General features: G+C 34.7%; 1 protein-coding gene across 1 annotated transcript; it reads right to left on the bottom strand.

Moving 5' to 3' along the window:
* Window positions 1–428: 428 nt before the first annotated feature.
* On the bottom strand, window positions 429–18,480 carry LOC143249775 (mambaquaretin-5-like). Its single transcript, XM_076500177.1, has 2 exons — window positions 18,213–18,480; window positions 429–757 (listed from the first exon to the last, which is right to left on the bottom strand). Exons 1-2 carry the CDS (start codon window positions 18,268–18,270, stop codon window positions 567–569), a joined length of 249 nt encoding a protein of 82 aa, XP_076356292.1. The 5' UTR covers window positions 18,271–18,480; the 3' UTR covers window positions 429–566.
* Between the last annotated feature and the right edge of the window lie 5 nt (window positions 18,481–18,485).

The raw sequence follows: 18,485 nt of genomic DNA, 5'->3' as shown, positions 1-18,485 counted from the left end.
ATTTCAAAATCGGAGACGAGTTGCACTTCATTAAGGTATTTAGTAAATAATTAAGTGTTCTGCACTACAACTGTTTGGATATTGATACGAGGAAGATAATTAAGCCCCTCTTTAAAGCATTAATTTGTAATGTAGATTGCCGTACTAATTTTGGTACTACTCGAAAAATCTTATTTTTGTTTTGAGTTATAAATAAATATCTCCAAAGGGCGGCCTGTCACTTATAATAAATCGTAAACCCCATGGAATTTTTGTATTTTTCGAACACCTACAATTAAACCAATTATTGTTACAAAACGTGGAAGAAAAGTAAATATTTAATGGTTTTGAATAATAACATTTTTGGACAAGATCAGAACGGTTTTTTGTTGTTGTTGTTTATTCTTGGCTTAAAGTAAAGCAAAATATTTAAAAAAAACTCACTCAAATAAAACATCCACATATGTTTATAAAGACAAGTACACTTTTAAAATGTTCTTATATCTGCAATATTTATGCATTACCGAGCGTAAAACCACAAACCAAGCATGACTACGTAAGTAAAATGTTAAGAACTTGATGGTAAATTACGACAGTAAACGAAGACATGTCGCCAGGCACTCTTCCACGGTCTTGAATCTGTTGTCGTTTCCCTCACACCCACTGTAAATGAAGTGACGACACTCTCCTGATTTTATGTCGAAAAAATATACAGATTCAAAACCATCGCACTTTCCTTTATCTGGAGCCAGAAGACAGGGATTTTTCTCTTCAGCATCTGATAGAAAGAGAAATTTAGATTATGTAATACAGATTCAAAATCACATAAACTTGAGGTACAACTGATCAAGTAATTGAAATTATTGCTTTGTCAATTTCACTATCTTTTAAAGAAATGTGGTTACCCTCTTCCGCCACCCCTCGAAGGGCGAGGGTATTGTAATCGGATTCGTGCGTGTATGCGTTTTCACGCGCGCCTCAAAAAGTACTAGACCCATGTATAAAGAAATCTGTACTTGGATTACTGTAAATAACAAAATAATCAAAACCTAGCTGCAAACAATACAAAACACACTCCTTACAACAGCATATAAAGTTCCCAGAACCAAATCATTAAAATTCATACACAAACATTCAAACATACCAACCATAGTAGATAGACTCCTTCACAGTACAATAACGTATTTTGATAAAAATTAGATGAAAAATTAATTATTGTGCGAACTAGACAGGAACCTCATACATGATGAAGATAGTCCAAAACATCTCTCCCCGATTAACATATATTTTAAACACAAAAAATTATATATATATATATATATATAAGGGAATTAAAAAAAAAAAGGCCACCATCAAACTAGACTTCCTACTAATAGGGCAAATATCTATAAATGTACGAAACTAGTAGATGGACATTACCCTGAAAAGGGCCGGAGTAAATTCTGACTCTAAAGTAGTAGCCATATCAACCGACACTGCATGATCATGCAAGTAAAGGGAGGAAGAGGTCGAAGCACACCTGACCTTCCAGGGTTCATTAGATTACCTAAGTCTCAAGAAAGAGAAAGAAATATGTGCAGAGTAGTCGCTCGTGAGATTTATTCGAGACGGACTATGGCAAGTTAATAACTTCCCAAAGCATTAAAAAAGGGTCTATATGTAAGTAATCTTTCCGAAATTTACAGTTATTTAAAAATCTGGAAAAATAAAACTGGAACTGTTCGTGTCGTGTGGGCTTTACAAATAAAGTGAAAGAGTGTTTAACAATGACAATATCAATATAATTACATACATGGACATGATCCTAAAAGGTGTCAAAGTTAAAGCGTGGACTAGCTAATCTCCGACACTCTTCTGGTAATTAGATAAATATCGAACAGACAATCGGATGCAGAAGCGAGGAAAAGGTCTTTTGAACCTTACCCTCCAAAGTCGACAAGGTATAAATATCGATTCCTGGAACCATAATGAAAATTTTGACACAACACTACAAAAAAAAAAAGAAGAAAATACTGTATGCACAATAAACACGAGAAATTAGATAAAATACATGGGCGTGGCCTGAGAAGAAAATAATAAGTAAGCAACAATGTTTGTTTTGAATTTCGCGCAAAGCTACACAAGGGCTATCTGCGCTAGCCGTCCCTAATTTAGCTGTGTAAGACTAGAGGGAAGGCAGCTAGTCATCACCGCCCACTCTTGGGCTACTCTTTTACCAACGAATAGTGGGACTGACTCTTACATTATAACGCCCCCACGGCTGAAAGGGCGAGCATGTTTGGTGAGACCGGGATTCGAACCCGCGACCCTCGGATTATGAGTCGAACGCCTTAACACGCTTGGCCATGCCGGGCCCAAGCAACAATGAAAACAAGAAATGAAATAGTTCACAAATTAAAATCAATAAGAAGAAAACATGACAGCACAGGAGGGGAGGAAAGATCATTTAAATATGACCCTCACCAGTCCTAAAGATTTATTACTCCAACTCCTAGATCGATGTGAAAATTTTACGCAAGATGCAAAGTCCGTATGCAGTAGTTTGAAGCATTATAAAAAATGGAGAGATAGGAATTTTTCGCGATTTTGGATTATTAACTGTGACGTGTGATCGCGATTGTACCGAAGTTCACTGACACGTTGAAGTTAAGACTCACGAGCATATTACCAAAAATATTTATGTTGTTGATCATTATAAATCAGAGGAATTTTCTCAGATTTCAAAAGGTAAAATTAGACGTCTGCGCCACGTTATCTAAATTTAAGTGCATACAATCTTGCAAAGGTAAGGAATGTTAAATCTCCGGGCAACGGCATTATTGAACAGGATAGCAATAGAAATACAACTTTCACAGAATTATTAATTTTTTATTATCCTACTCGATAGGTTCGTGGCCTTACTGAAAATAATCTGTCAACTTCTGACCAGTAATAACACGCCGAAAGTCTGTTAACATTTCCCAGCAGCAGACGAATCCAACAAGGAATTCTTGAACCTGATCTGTCACGTAAGTGAGTACGTATTACGATCCCTAATTGTTTTTACCCAAACACCCATCTATTGAAAAGAAAAATCGTTACAACTATGTCCCTCGTGAGGGATTGAACTTCGGTTTGTCACTTATCTAGAAGCTCTTACTGCTCAGCCATTCACTGTTTGAACACAGAGTAAAAGCTTGATAGTCACTTTATAAGTACCCACGACCCCAAATGCGGCGTGCTATTTTGTAAGTTCGAACCATGAACCCTAGGATTCACAATCCGGGTACACTAATTTTTCGTCCACGCCAAATATAACGTTGGCCACAAAAGCAAAGTTTGAAGAAAAAAATGTCTTTTCCATTTACATTAGGCATAAGCAGTTGGGAAATAACACTTTCTGTCTAGGAACAAGAAAAAGTAAAATTTGTTTACATAGTGTTAACAATAACCTTCGACCAGTTGAAAATTGTCACGAACCACGATATTTTTCATAATTAGGATCGTAAGGAATTGTACAGAAACCTGAAACAACGTTCGGGCAAAAAGCACCTAAAAGGGTAAAGATTCTTTTTAAACAACACTTTAACATCTTTACTATTGGTTGCTAAGGTTGTACACGAAATGAAAAAAAAACAACAACACGTATATCAGAATTACAAGGAAAAGAAACTGCCTTCAGAACGATTTGTTTGTAATTACTATTATTACTTTGTTACCAGCTTACAATACAAACAACTTGGAATATTGGAGCTAAACTTATAGAATACTATACAAGGTACCGAGAAAGTCATAAGGGTATTAAAGAGTCCATTTGTTTCTTCTGTATTTTACATATACTAAAAAACATCATAATTCTAATGTAAATGATACTTTCATTACCTCTTGAGGGTAGCTTTCTTACAGATACCAAAAGACTTAAAGTACAGGGTGAAACAGAAATTATCATCCAATAATAAAATAGCATTAGATGACTAACTTGTAGATACTTAATGCTTTGGATACTATACAATTAGTGATTTTAGGGAGACAACAACTATATTAAGTATAAAGTGAAGCACTGAAAAGTCAATACACATTAAATTTTATTACACACGTTCGTAAGATAATTACTTTAAAAGACTCGAATAATTATAAAAACTCATGTCTCAGACGTATATATTTTACATGAAAAGGCTGTTTTGTCACATTTTACGTGCTTAACGGGGGTTGTGTTAGTCTAGGCGTATATTTACCAATGTTATGCATTACATATATAGAATATACTCACATAGAAACTATAAATGCTCGCTATATTCCAATCTCCGGTTGCTGTTTAACATTTTACATCTCAATCTACTACCATCAAATAGTCAATAGGTACAGTAAATTATGAACTGTATCAACTAGCTGTTTTATTATTATTATTATTACATTGCATAAAGTTAGCTACCATATCAGTAACCCTTGTCCATACCTAAACATAAGAAAGTCAGCAAAGATAAATAAAAAAACTGAGAATTTAAAAGCCTGCAAACGGAGATCGTAAAAAGAACACAAAGAAACCTACAAGCAAACAAGGCTGAAGATATTGACAATATTATTTAATCAAACTCCAAATCCCTGTTTTGACTGTAAGTGTAACGTCAGCTACGTCTCGGCATGGCGAGTTGCTTAAGGCACTCGACTCGTAATCTGACGGTCGCGGGTTCAAATCCCTGTCGCACCAAACATGCTTGCTCTTTTAGTCGTGGGGGCGTTATAATGTGACGGTTAATCCCACTCTTCGTTGGTAAAAGAGTAGCCCAAGAGTTTACGGTACGTGGTAATGATTAGCTGCCTTCCCTTTAGTCTTAGACTGCTAAATTAGGGACGGCTGACGCAGGTGGCCCTTATATAGCTTTTCGCAAAATTCAAAAAAACAATTCTAGGTAACAGAATAGAGCAAAAGTAGGGGTTTGTAGTTAGGGGTCTGAGATAGCTCAGGCGTGGTTTCCTTTTTTTTTTACGATGCCTATTTGCGGGTTTTATATTTCAGATTTTTAAATTTATCTTTACTAAATACGTTTCAAGCGAAATTACAATAAATATATAGCCAACATCTAATCAAATATAAACGTTTACATAATTATACATTGGGTGTAGATGTACAAAGTGACTTTGATGCAAAGTATGATATCAAAATGGTTCGTACTAAACTTGATTTATGGAAACGTAGTGTCTTTAAGTCATATTTTTTCTTCTTTTTATTTTTAATAAGGTAATAACAAATTCACTGTTAAGATAAGTGCTTCCAACAAATCAAAATTATACGGCAATACCTCGCATAGTGCGGTTTATAATTTGCGACTGATGATTCAATTAGTACTGAATAATTCACTGTAATGCGTCTATATTTATATACGTATACGTCCTTGGGTCCTTTTTATTATGGCTAACATTCTTTCTAAAATTTTCTAGAAGTATCTCCACGAATTTGCGTCACCCGCTTATTCTAGATCCTTCTGCAAGCCTATACAATGCGCTTGCGCATTTATATACTGTCAATATATATCTCAGTAACGGCAATCTAAGTTCAACTGTTTCTTCTTAAGCACGGGTGTATCCTTCTTTGCAATATTTTCATAGAGATCCTTTCATTATGAGTGAAAAAAAGTGTGATGATACCGAGTCAAAGAAACTTAAATGGCTGACGTTAGAACAAAAACTTGAAATTATCAAATGCCATGAAGAAAGCGCTTCGTTTGCCAAACTCGCACGAGACAAAGGAATAAATTAATCATCTGTTAGGAGAACTGTAAAAGAAAAGAATCAATACATGGAGTATTGAATGGTTACCAGCTATTTTGTCTCGAAAATAATCATAAACAGAAGGAGCTCTCTAATAGTGAATATAAAATGTCTGCTGTCAATACGGATAGAAGATTGCAATCAGAAGCGAATTCCTTTAAGTCAAATGGAAATTCATACGAAAGCTATGAGTCTTTTCAACGCTTTTAAAGAAAACATAACGGAAGAAAGCGATAGAGAAGAACTAATGATACATTTTCGGGAAGCCGTGGTTGGTTCTTTCGTTTTAAAAAACGCTCGGGGATTCACAATGTTCGCATTGTAGGCGAAAGTTCAAGTGTAGACAAAGATGCTGCTGAAAAATTTCCTGATGAATTTATAAAAATTATTGAAAAAGGTCGGTACAAAGATAACCAAATTTTTAATGTTGATGAAACGGTTTACTTTGGAAGAAAAAAAAATGTATTCTAGAGCTTTTCTATCAGAAAGTGAAAACAAACTCAGTCAGGTTACCAGGCGTCAAAAGATCGTTTGACACTTTTGTTAGGCAGAAATGCATCTGGCGATTTTAAATCAAAACCCATGCTTGTGTATCGTGCGGACCCCCCCCCCATAAGCACTTAGGGGCTGTGTAAAGAAGAGTCTCCCAGTTGTTTGGTGATCAAATAAAAAAGCATGGGTGAAGAAAACTTTGTTTGGAGACTGGTTAAAAAGGTATGTTTGGTCTGCAGTTGAACGTTACTGCAAAGAAAACAACTTGAACTTTAAAGCTTTGTTGTTATTATATAATGCACTAGAACATCCAACAGGACTTTGCGACTTGTCAATGAAAATGTCAAAATTCATTTTATTCCACCCAATACAACATCTCTACTGCAACCAATGGATCAATGTGCCACCGCGATGTTTAAAGCTTATTATTTGAGGCGAACATTTTCTCAAACAATAAAAGCTACAACTAGAGAAGCTGCACTGTCTTTGGCTGAATTATGGAAAACTTACATCAGAAATACTATAGAAAACATCAATGAAGCGTGTTCTGAAGTTAGTGAGAGTAACATGAGAGCAGTGTGGAAACACGTTTTACTTCATTGCGCAAGCGATTCCCGCGGCTTTGAGTCCGAAATTAGGGATGTTTCCGAAGACGTGGTCAGAATTGGACACAATCTTGGATTCGAGTCTTAGGAAGTGACTAATGTTCGAGAGTGCATTGACGCACATTCTCAAGCTCTCAACAATGCTACGCTCCTTAATTTAGACCAAGATCAGGAAGAAGAAAGAGTGTAACGAAGGTGCTAGTGAAGAGTGCTAAAACAAATTTCCTTTACAGGAACTTGAAAAAATGTTTAGGGCAGTGAAACCTGTTTCAGACTTAATTATGGATCATGATCCAGACATAGAGCGCAGCATTAATGCCTGACGAGCGTTAGAAAATATCATCAATGTTACCGATAATCCATGGAGATAAGAAGAAAAAGAAAATGGTGCAACTTAGATTAAATAGATTTTTTTAAATCAGTAATTTTTTACAGTTTTCATTTTTTCAAAATAAAATGTTCATTGTTTTAAGTTTTCGAACTAAAGTTTATCAGTTAATTTCGTTTTTATTTTACTTCATAACTGTTCGTGTGTTTTTTCTAACTACTCAGGCTTAATTCAAAAAACAAAGAAACTCTTTCACTGCAACTGAACGTCATAATTTGTCCATTAAAAATAACTCAATAGAAATCTAAGGACCAGAGCAATGTGTTGAAAGTATTTTTTATAATTTTAGAAGCGTTAAGATTAGCATCATATTCTTAATATAACAGATTTTAAAAATCATCCAGCAATACTGTAAACTTCAATGAGATCACCACTTACCTTCATTTTCTAAAGATAATATTAGTTAAATTTTCTTAACCTATCTCTGCAAGATAGCTCTTTTATCCCAGGAATCATCTTAGTTTCACTGCTCTCAACCCTCTCCAACTGATCAATATCCTTTCGTAGATAAAATCATTGAAACTACTCACTTTTAACAAGCGAAGCCTAACTTAGTTAAAACATTTGTATAGATACCTCTTCTGATTTGTAATCAACGTATATTAATGCACCTAAAAATTATACTAGCTTTACTACAAGCAACAGTGTACCATCACGCAAAGAATATTTTCTTCATCCGCTCTATTGAATAGATTTCAATCCACATTAATGTAGATAATCACAAGGTAAAGTCAGTAGGTTCCACTAATAATAACCTTTTGTTTGCTTTCTGATATTACAATACTACGAAATTAAATTGACCAGTCTTTCCACATTCTTACCAGTGCGTTTTTTTAGCTAATTGTTTGCACAGCGATTTACCAACATTTTTTTGTAATCTCTGCGTACACCAACTTCACACCTCTTCCATTGTTTAAATAGAAACTAACATTCTCGAAAAATAAAGATAACATTAATAACATCAAATATTAAGACGAGACTTCCTTTTAGTGAAGTCATGCTGTCTTTCATTTCACCGAATGATTTTGTAAAGCTTCTTTTACAATATTTAGAATTACAGGGTAACTTAGCAACAGAAGTAACATTAGCAACTTCTCATTCTTGATCTTTGAATTCCATCAAAATCCCTGATGCTTTATGCAATTTAATTTTTTTGCCCCTTCTACTTATTATCAAAGGATTAATATTTACATGATTTAGGTTGATTTTAATATTTTCAATCTAATGTTCAAGAATATTATTGATATTTTCTCTCGTAAGAGCAGAATATTTAAAATTTCAGCTATCTCATAGTCTTCGATAATAAACTTTGCCATTATAATTCATCCTCCATTTTAACATGTAGTAACACAATCAGCCCCTTTTGGATTTTACAATTTATTTCAACTAAAACCTTAGCCTTCCTACAATTTGAAAATTAATCTTCCAGCCTGGCTGTCAAGTTTAACTGGCATTTTCATATTTTCTTTTAAGTATTCAGTAAACAAATGTGTTGAATATTTTTTCCTTCATTCTGGCAATTGTTTTGATGTAAAATTAATTATTCCGAAGGAAAAATTAGTCATCCAGGATGATTTAAGATTCAGCAATCCTCCTTCACCCCGTTAGAGATTTACAGAAAAGTTGTGTTCTATTTAAACCGAATGGGCGGATTTTATCATCGTGGAAGTAATGATGACGAGGCTAATTAGGCAAAGAAGAATCAGAGGAAGGATGTTGGTGAAGAAAAGAGGTGGACAACGATTGTCGGCGACGCGTCGAAACAAACGGACTGAGCAAAGGTCTCAAATCCACATTCTATGACTGGGATTCATTTATCCAATGCCCAAGAACTTTGTTGTGAGGGTAAAAGGGAGTACCACAGAGAAACCTCACTTTCATTAGTCGAGACCGAATAAAGCCTGGCTGGTGCCCGAGTGAACAGATAGAGAAAGTACAAAAATATGAAATAAATAAATAAATGAAGGTGAAACATAGAATACAATGAATTAAATTTACAGATCACAGTGATGCGTCAGTGTTGTCATGTATCCGGTTGAATGGAGATGGGTATTTACACTAAAATTTGGGTGTGGCAACAATTTTATTAAAATCGAATATCAGAGAATTTCGGTTAATGGATTTTTTTTTTGTAGTATGTAGCAGCAAGTTTGTTTGTGTTTTTCAAATTACGCACAATGCTACATTGTGGGCTATCTACATTCTGCCAGGTCAACAGAAATGAGAGTCCGCAGATGTACCGCTGTGCCACTGAGGGGCAGTAAGTTTAATTATTCGTTTATAGTGTGATGTGTTTTAACACGTAGTATGTAGGTTTATAGTTATAAGACATTACGTGGTTTTGTAGTTTTTGTAGTGTAAGAAATTGGCATTGGCTAATATTGTATGTTACCATCAATCCCTAATCTATTAAGGTCCTGATGAATGTTATATACATATAAATATATGTATATCTAATTATTCGTTCTGCTTATATACCTCACTATTCGTGATCTGCATCCGTGATGTTGGATTGTTTTTCGTTATCAATTAAAATCAGTTGATTGCTAAATCAGTTGCTCCATATCACCGTTAACATTTATACTAACTAAAATTCCATTTCCTTTTATCTCACCATGTAGCAAACGAGACCTAGTCATTCAGTGATCACTCTGTAACAAATATTCCTTTACTTCAGTTCTTGCAATCATACCCTCGTTGCTGGTTAACAACAAATCTAAACCGATATTCCTCCTGGTTAGTTCTCTGGTTATTTGGTATAGAAACCAATTTGGAATTGCTTCACAAAATATCCGTAATCTTCACACTTTAGTACAGGGGTGGGCAATTTATTTTTCTTAGTGGTCACAGCTATGGCTAATGAAAACAACGTTGACCACCCTATTAAAAAAATGAAGGATGTTAGTTTAATCAAAATAATTGCATTTCAACTAACCTTCAATGTGAAAATTGGTGAGAGTTTTCATCAACAAGTTTCGAATTGGGCTTAATATCTATGCTCAATGTCCAGTGGCCATGGGGTTGCCCACCCCTGCTTTAGTTCAAACAAGTATCCACATTTAATACTAAATGTTTCAAAACGAGTGGTAACATAAATTCCTTGTAGTTCACGGCAGTTGAACATAATATAGGAACGTGCGTTATATTTATTGCAGTAAACGAAGAAACGCATCAGTGGTTACTCTATATTAGACTGAATATTCTTTACTGAAGTTTATAGAATGAACATATATCAGAACGTTCGTATTTCAGAAGATAAATCATTAAAGTTTACGAATATAAACGAGTCATTCAACGAACAATTATTAATGTTCAGGACTAACTGCACTACAAATACTTTAATATGATGTTCAGCTGATAATTACTGTGTATGTTTTACAAAAACTTTAATTTCAGTATCTCATGATTGCGTTTTTTACTATGATATTTTTTAGAGTTAGAAAAGCTAGAAACTTATTAGAGCAAGTGCAACCTAACGTTATATAAAGCAGATAGGGTAAAAATACATTTTTCTGCTTTACCTTTTCCATTTTTCCACTCCTCATGACCATGAAACACTAGCAATGGGATTACACAAGGGTAGAAGAGGAAAAGACCCATGTAAAACTTATATTCCCCATATATGTTGATAACGCGTAATTTACAATATTCAAATCCTGCTTCAATAATAACACCACCATTGCTATCTATTATACTTGCCGTTTGGTATCGTTGCAGCTGGGACTGTGTGGCAATATAGCATATTTAGTACTAGTTAGCTTCAATCCGTACACTAATTTTTTTAGACCAAGTGAAACGGAAATCATATTATTACAGGTATTGGATATTTTATAAAATTGACTCAATTTTCAAAGTTACTTAATTGGATCTTTAAATAAAATCTCATTCTGGACATGTCAAAAATAAGCCCTTAAGTAAGATTTCCTTACTTTGAAAGTGAAGCCGAAATGTAAACTGTTAATATTTCGACATGTCTGTGTGAATCATTGTTATGAAAATTTAGAAATATGAAATTCTTTTAACAGTTACTTCAACACATTATAATGAAAACAAAGTATTTTGTTGTACTACAGACGTATGAAACACGGAAGGTAACAGGAAACAGCTATTACAGACACTTCCAGTTCAGTTATCTCTAAGTTCCAGCTTGCTATATATCAATGTAAGTACCAACGCTGCAAGTTTTATCACAACAAGCAGTGTGGAGAAAAGGAATCGACTAATTTTAACAACCGGCTAGTGAGTGCTCTTCAAGACGCACACAGAAACAGTTCGAATTAGAATGAGTGTTATAAATTAACACGTTTAAATTAACAGAACAAAGTTTTTATTTAGACAGGTTTGTTATACTCTCAAACTATACTTTCCGTCCATACTGCTGGAATATAAAGCATTTTATATTTGTTTCCCCCTGTTTACTCAGCGGTAAGTCTGCACGTTTACAATGCTAGCAGTTGGGTCTCGATAGTTCAAGTGTAGCTATGGTCTAGCAGTACCCAAATTCATTTACTCGCTATATATTATTAAGTTCGATAATAATATGTCCAAAGGGCCCAATGTGATCTGCTCTACAAAAATTAGCCATTAGAGTGATTGTTTTGTCGAATTTCGCGCAATGCTACATATGGGCTACCTTATTTATATGCAAAAACGGCTCGTTTGGGTTAAGAAAATATTTTACATAGAATATTTTCTCAACCCAAACGAGCCGTTTTTGCATATAAATTTCTCAACAAGTGGGTTTCTCGACGTCACTGATATGGGCTACCTGTGCTAGCCCGTCTAGCCGTCCCAAATTTTGAAACAATAGATTTATGGCGCCCTTTTTCTCAGCATGCGTTTTGTTAAGTCCACTCCCGCACCCCGTGTAATCTATTCGTGTATATACTGTACATGTCTTTTTCCCATATTAATTGTTATTACTATATTACTTAATAATAATATTGTTCGTATGGTAGTTTTCCAAAGTCCTTTATGCTTACTTTCAGATATAATTTATATGTTCGCACAGTCATAGTTATGCGCCCCCTTTGCGTCCCGCGGGACTAAAACAGAGACAGCTAATCAATCCAACCAGCCATTAAGTTTTGACAGAGGCCCGGCATGGCCAGGTGGGTTAAGGCGTTCAACTCGTAATCCGAGGGTCGCGGGTTTGAATCCCCGTCGCACCAAACATGCTCGCCCTTTCAGCCGTAGGGGTGTTATAATGTGACGGTCAATCCCACTATTCGCTGGTAAAAGAGTAGCCCAAGAGTTGGTGGTGGGTGGTGATGACTACCTGCCTTCCCTCTAGTCTTACACTGCTAAATTAGGGACGGCTAATGCAGATAGCCCTCTAGCAGCTTTGCGCGAAATTTAAAAACAAACTCTTGACAGATCGAATAGTTATATCTTACTGTCACTGTTATGTCGCACCCATGGTCCCAAAGTACAGAGAGCGATTTGTGTTGTGTTTCAAAGCCAGAGTACGGAACGCTAACTACTACAGGCCGAGCTCGGCTCCAGTTGAAAAATAACCAAAGTTTCCTGAAATAATACTTCGAAATATTTTCAATAAATTATAGGAACTTCTGAATTAACGTGGAGAATGTACAATGATATATTAGCCACACTACATCTGGTATATCCAGTCTACGACAGACACTAATGTACAATAATATATTAGCCACACAACATCTGTTATATCCAGTCCACGACAGACACTGATGTACAATAATATATTAGCCACGCTACATCTGGTATATCCAGTCTACAACAGACACCAATGTACAATAATATATTGGCCACACAACATCTGTTATATCCAGTCTACGACAGACACTGATGTACAATAATATATTAGCCACACAACATCTGTGATATCCAGTATACGATAGACAGTGTTATCAAACTGCAAGAACATGTATTATACCGTAAATTAAACTGATGGAGTGATGTTAGGGTTAGGATTAAAACACAGTTACGAAGAAAAAATCTACACGAAGTCATGTATGCAACAACAAATACAAAATGGACAAGCTGGAACTGAAAACCACACTTTAATAACATCTAAATTAAGTTTCGTGAACTGTGTGATATTCTCAGGTACCCAAGAATAAGAAGGTAGGTTCTGTGGAGCAACAATGTGAAAGAGAGAATCTATTACGGAGCAAATCTAGATCCTGTGAGTTTTATGGTAGAAGAAAACTGAACACAATATATGAGAAAATAAAACAATATGCATTCAATACTAAAACATTGTATTGTCTGAGATGGCGCCTTCACTCAAGAAAGCTCTCTACATATGAGAGGTTGTTTATGCTAAAACATTGAAGAAATGTTTACAAACTGATAAAACATAGCATTATTTAAGCCAAACGTCTTCCCTGTCTTCCCAGAGCGTGTTTGCTATTCATGTGAATTTTAGTCTTTGCATATTTTAAATATAGATTCCCTTCAATTATGTGTGAAATTCAACGATATTCTTGCCACATATCATGAGCTTGAGTTTTATAGGTTAGCATGACCTTTTAAAAACTTTCTTATGAATCCGTCAATATGTTGTCTAGGGTAATAACAACTGTTTTAGTGTATTGAATGCCTTTGCTTTTAATTACTGTTCGTTAAAGTTCTTACTGTATATACATAGCATTAACTGTATAATAATTCTGTGTGAAGTATAACATTACTTACCTAGTTTGGTTGCATTAATTTTTGACGATTATTTTTTTTGCCAAATTTAACAGATGTTGTAATTTTTCCTTCTACATTTTATTATTTTTTCTTCGAACTTTCTAGAGTAGCAGATTTCAAACTTCAGTAACCCGAGAACACCTTTTAACAAATAATTTTTTCGCACATCCCCGAAACTGTTGATGTTGTTTTGTCTCTAGAAAAAGTTTCCGTGTCAATGAAAAGGTATATTCCAAAATTAAATATTTTCATTCACATTAACTTTAGGAAAAGTATTTTTCTTCTATGTAACGGATGCGCTGTTATACATTTATTTTAATATTTACGTTTGTTTCAGTTTAATGCATGTAACGTATGCTATTAAATGTGTATTGCACAAGTCCATCTGTTGTCTGAATTTGTAAAAGATTTTCGATTGTAAGAATCAATAATATATGTTTTACAAAAACACTAGCGTATCTTCGAATATTGTTGAACTTTCGAGAATCTCGCCTAATTAGCATAAAAGCTAGTTATCGCAAGACGCCTAAAGACAGATTTAGAATATTGTTGGTCACCTACAGTCGGTATACTATAAACTTCGGAAGTTGTAATTGTGATTAAAGCTTATTAATTGAAAACTAAAGAATTTAGCTGTTAAATATCTTCGTCGGTAAAAAGTCAGCTTATAAAGTGGTGTGAGACCAGACAAGAAAAACCAGCCAGCTTGCTTAAGCGAGGTGCAACAGGAGATAGTATGTATCTTCAAAAACATTAGTTTTCCATTGTAATATGTGAAATTTACTGGTATTTATTCGACACAAGGTAAATACTAATGGCTCAACGTAATTTATACAGCTGGAGTGATTTTGATCAAATGAGTTATTTGGTACAGTTAGAAAACAATCAAATGGCTGTACATAAAGCTGTAGGCAACACAACATTGTCACTGATATTTAAGAAAAACGTTTACACGTGCACATATGGAAGATAATTACTCAGCACATTATTGCATAATATGCAGAAAGACTAAGGAACACACTATTAATGTCCTAAAAGAATTTATGTGGGAAAAGTTTACGATCGTTTAGTGGTAAAAATGTAAAAAGTCACTATAAAGCTGATTCTGGATTTTATTGAGGTTACATGGCATGGTTGTACAATTCCCAGTACGATAGATGACATACTGTTGCCTATAGCAGTTATTTGGAAGAGCAACGTGTTTAACTCAGAAGTATCAATAACGTTTTCAGCTGAAGATGAAAGGCGGAAGACTTTTGAAACGTCGTCCTCTACACTTGTGTCTCCATAACAGGCAGTTGCCGTCCATTCTACAAAGTTTCATCATGAATACTCTGCCTAAACAATCTATCCAGGTACACCAATAATGTGGTTTACAGAATGCAAAAGGACAGGTGATTCAAGCAAAAGTCATCCAACATACTTATATCTCGAAGTATGTTGGCGAAAGAATGATAGCCTAGGTAACTTCAGAAAATAATTCACCAGAGCCCAGGGTTCCTGTTGAGACCATCTTCAGAGAATCATTGAGGAACACTTGACCGCTAAATTAGGAAGAACTCGCCTAGTGATAAGAAAAGTGACGAGAAGGGGCATGACTCATCTGCATACCGCGAGCCTTAGAAAACTACCAAAAGGCTTGGCAAATGGACAATTTAGATATAGTAAAGGTAGTTATTATATATTTTGTTTTAGTAATCAAAATGTGTTATTAATACTTTGTTTAACACGTTTAATAATATTGTGACTGTAAAACTTTATTGTCAATGTTAATTTTCTAAATTTTAAATAATGAATTTATTTATTATTATGTAATTTCAAGTTTAGTGTACTGTTTTCGTATTAGGATTGCCCAGGACATTTCATAATTCAGGAAGGAAGCAATGTTGTGAGCGTTGTTTATTTATTTGAATGTCTCTGATATTTTAGAAGTACTGTTTTTTTTACATTATTAATAATTGCTGAATGCTACAAATTTCATGAAAGTATAGGCCTCTGTAGCATCCCGTAACATGTAAAAACAAGTACAATGTAAAAATGCTAGACTGAGTGACTTACATGAGATAACACTATGTTACACAATTTTTACTTGTCTTGTTCCTCGACAGAAAGTATTATTTCCCAATTGCTTATGCCTAAAGTAAATGGAAAAGACCTATTTTTCTCTTCAAACTTTGCTTTTCTGACCTGGGAGCGCTTAATGAAACAATGATGGGAGACTGTATTTGGGGGCTGATACGTGAAAGTGATTTACATTATAGTCACAAATTTCGAAAAATTACTAACTTCTAAACATTTTTGTATAACTTTAGTATAAATGCATGTAAGTCTTGGTTCATATGTTGTTTTATTCAGACTTTATGTAAATGAAAATGCGCAAATTTGTTCGTTTTTACATAAAAAATAGGTTAATTTCTAAATTTCATTATCCAAGTTAGAAAAGCAAAGTTTGAAGATAATAATGGTCATTTACTGTACTTTTACTATACAAGCAATTAAGAAATAACACATACTATCCAGGAACAAAATTTGTGTTACATAGTGTAATCAGTTATTACGTTCAGGGACGTTTAATGTGTTAGACAATATGAGTTAGTTCGTCTGCGATTTATTTAGTAAGCTAGCCAGTGAATACGTTAGTGTGTTTGCTGTCATCTACAGGTAAGTTACACGTACATTAGTTTTGCAATCTATGTTGAAATGTTGTCTGTAAAGTTAGGCTTACCAAGAACTACAGTTCGTTGAAAACTTTAGGGAAGAAATAAATTAATTTATCATTACGTGGACAAGACTTCGCAATAATTTTACCAAACAAACCAGGAGAAAACACCCATCGTTGGAACACGTTTTATACATTATGAAATTCTTAAATACCCGTTCGTTTATAATTTGGCTATCTGTTTGTAAACACCCTCTGAATATTGAAAATAAATTATCATGTAGTGTATATTTTCAAATACATTTGAGATGCACCTATCCCATACATAATGATTTTTGTTGTTTAAGGTTTGGTTTTTGAATTTAGCGCAAAGCTACAGAGGGCTGTATAAACGAAAATACTTAACATTAGTGTCAATCAATTTAGGTGTTCTGCCTTTCTTTCTTATTTCCAAAATGACATGCCTGGGTCTCATGATATAGGGTGTACTTGACAGTTTATCTATTTGTTTGAATTTTGCTCAAAGTTATACGAAGACTATCTGTTCTAGTAATCCCCCGAGGGAAGGCAGCTAGTTTGTTTGTTTTTGAATTTCTCGCTAAGCTACAGACGGCTATCTGCGCTAGCCGTCCCTAATTTTGCAGTGTAAGACTAGAGGGAAGGCAGCTAGTCATCACCACCCACCGCCAGCTCTTGGGCTATTCTTTTACTAACGAATAGTGGGATTGACCGTCACAGTATAATGCCTCCACGGCTGAAAGGGCAAGCATGTTTGGTGCGATGCTGATTCGAACCCATGACCCTCATATTACTAGTCCAACGCCTTAATCATTTGGCCATGCCGGGCATTTTCATCTGCACTAATGTTTATTAATATTATTATGTATTACATCAGTGACTCAGCTTGTCTGGAACATTGTGTATATTACATCATGTAATAGTTAAAACAATCTACTTTACAAACATAAGGTTACTGTCCTTATTAATAACTGATGATTTAATGATACAATTTAAAGTAATTATATTTTATCTGCAACGTTAATAAAAGCCTATTGATGCCCTTTTACCCTTTTCTTCAGCTTATTACTCAATGTGTTAAAACCAGTATTGGTTGTGGCAGAAGTAGTTTCAGTTTAAACAACTCTAGACAAGCTAAACGGGCTAGTTAATGTTGTTTTAAGTTTCTAACCTTACGATTACGACATATTAAATGTACTTTTTGTCAAGAAATTACCGATAATGTGAAGCAAAATATTTTCTTGATGATGTGAAACCAACTTGAAATAAAAATGTATCTCAGAACGGCTGGTATGGGTATTTACATTTTTATTGATAAACAGAGAACCTCTTTGTTAACCTGAAGGTGACCTAGGAAGGTCGAAACGTTGCCCTCTGCTTATCAATAAAAATGTAAATACCCATACCAGCCGTTCTAAGATATAGCAAAAGATTTAAACCGTTTTAAGAACGTTAGAGCACATACGAAAGATACAATTATCGTGTATATTACTTCTAAATAAATCAGCATGGAACAATGAAAGGGGTGTCTCATTCATCAAACTTACGAAATATCAGAAAAGTTGGAGGCCTACGACATCATCATTTCCGAATGCAGTATTAAATTTCATATACAGATTTACGAACGAACCTTGAAAGGGTATTTACTTACCTGTTAAGAAAGACATTGAGAACACGGTAAGTAAGAGTAACCACAATCTGGAGTTCATGGTTGTAACTTTATAATACGTAGAGCAGACTGAAAAGGATTAAGCTTCGTAGGCTTATCTTAACTTGTGCTTCTACCGAAAACACTGCTTATATGATATAACTTAGTAAACTGGGAAAACCCAAACGTCTCGCTACTGTGTTATGCCAAACCGAGATGAAGCAGAAAAAAGTAACAGGCTGTCCCCTAGCGGTTCACACAAAACGCAGCATTAAA

This window comes from Tachypleus tridentatus, chromosome 4, assembly GCF_004210375.1.
Source record: "Tachypleus tridentatus isolate NWPU-2018 chromosome 4, ASM421037v1, whole genome shotgun sequence".
Lineage (NCBI taxonomy): Eukaryota > Metazoa > Arthropoda > Merostomata > Xiphosura > Limulidae > Tachypleus > Tachypleus tridentatus.
This window is presented reverse-complemented; position numbering and strand designations above follow the sequence as displayed.

Excerpts from the sequence above, each read along its gene's own strand:
- LOC143249775 (XM_076500177.1), bottom strand. The coding sequence starts at position 18,270 with ATGAACTCCAGATTGTGGTTACTCTTACTTACCGTGTTCTCAATGTCT. Across the intron at positions 758-18,212 it reads CTCAATGTCTTTCTTAACAG|ATGCTGAAGAGAAAAATCCC; the intron begins GTAAGTAAATAC and ends TCTTTCTATCAG.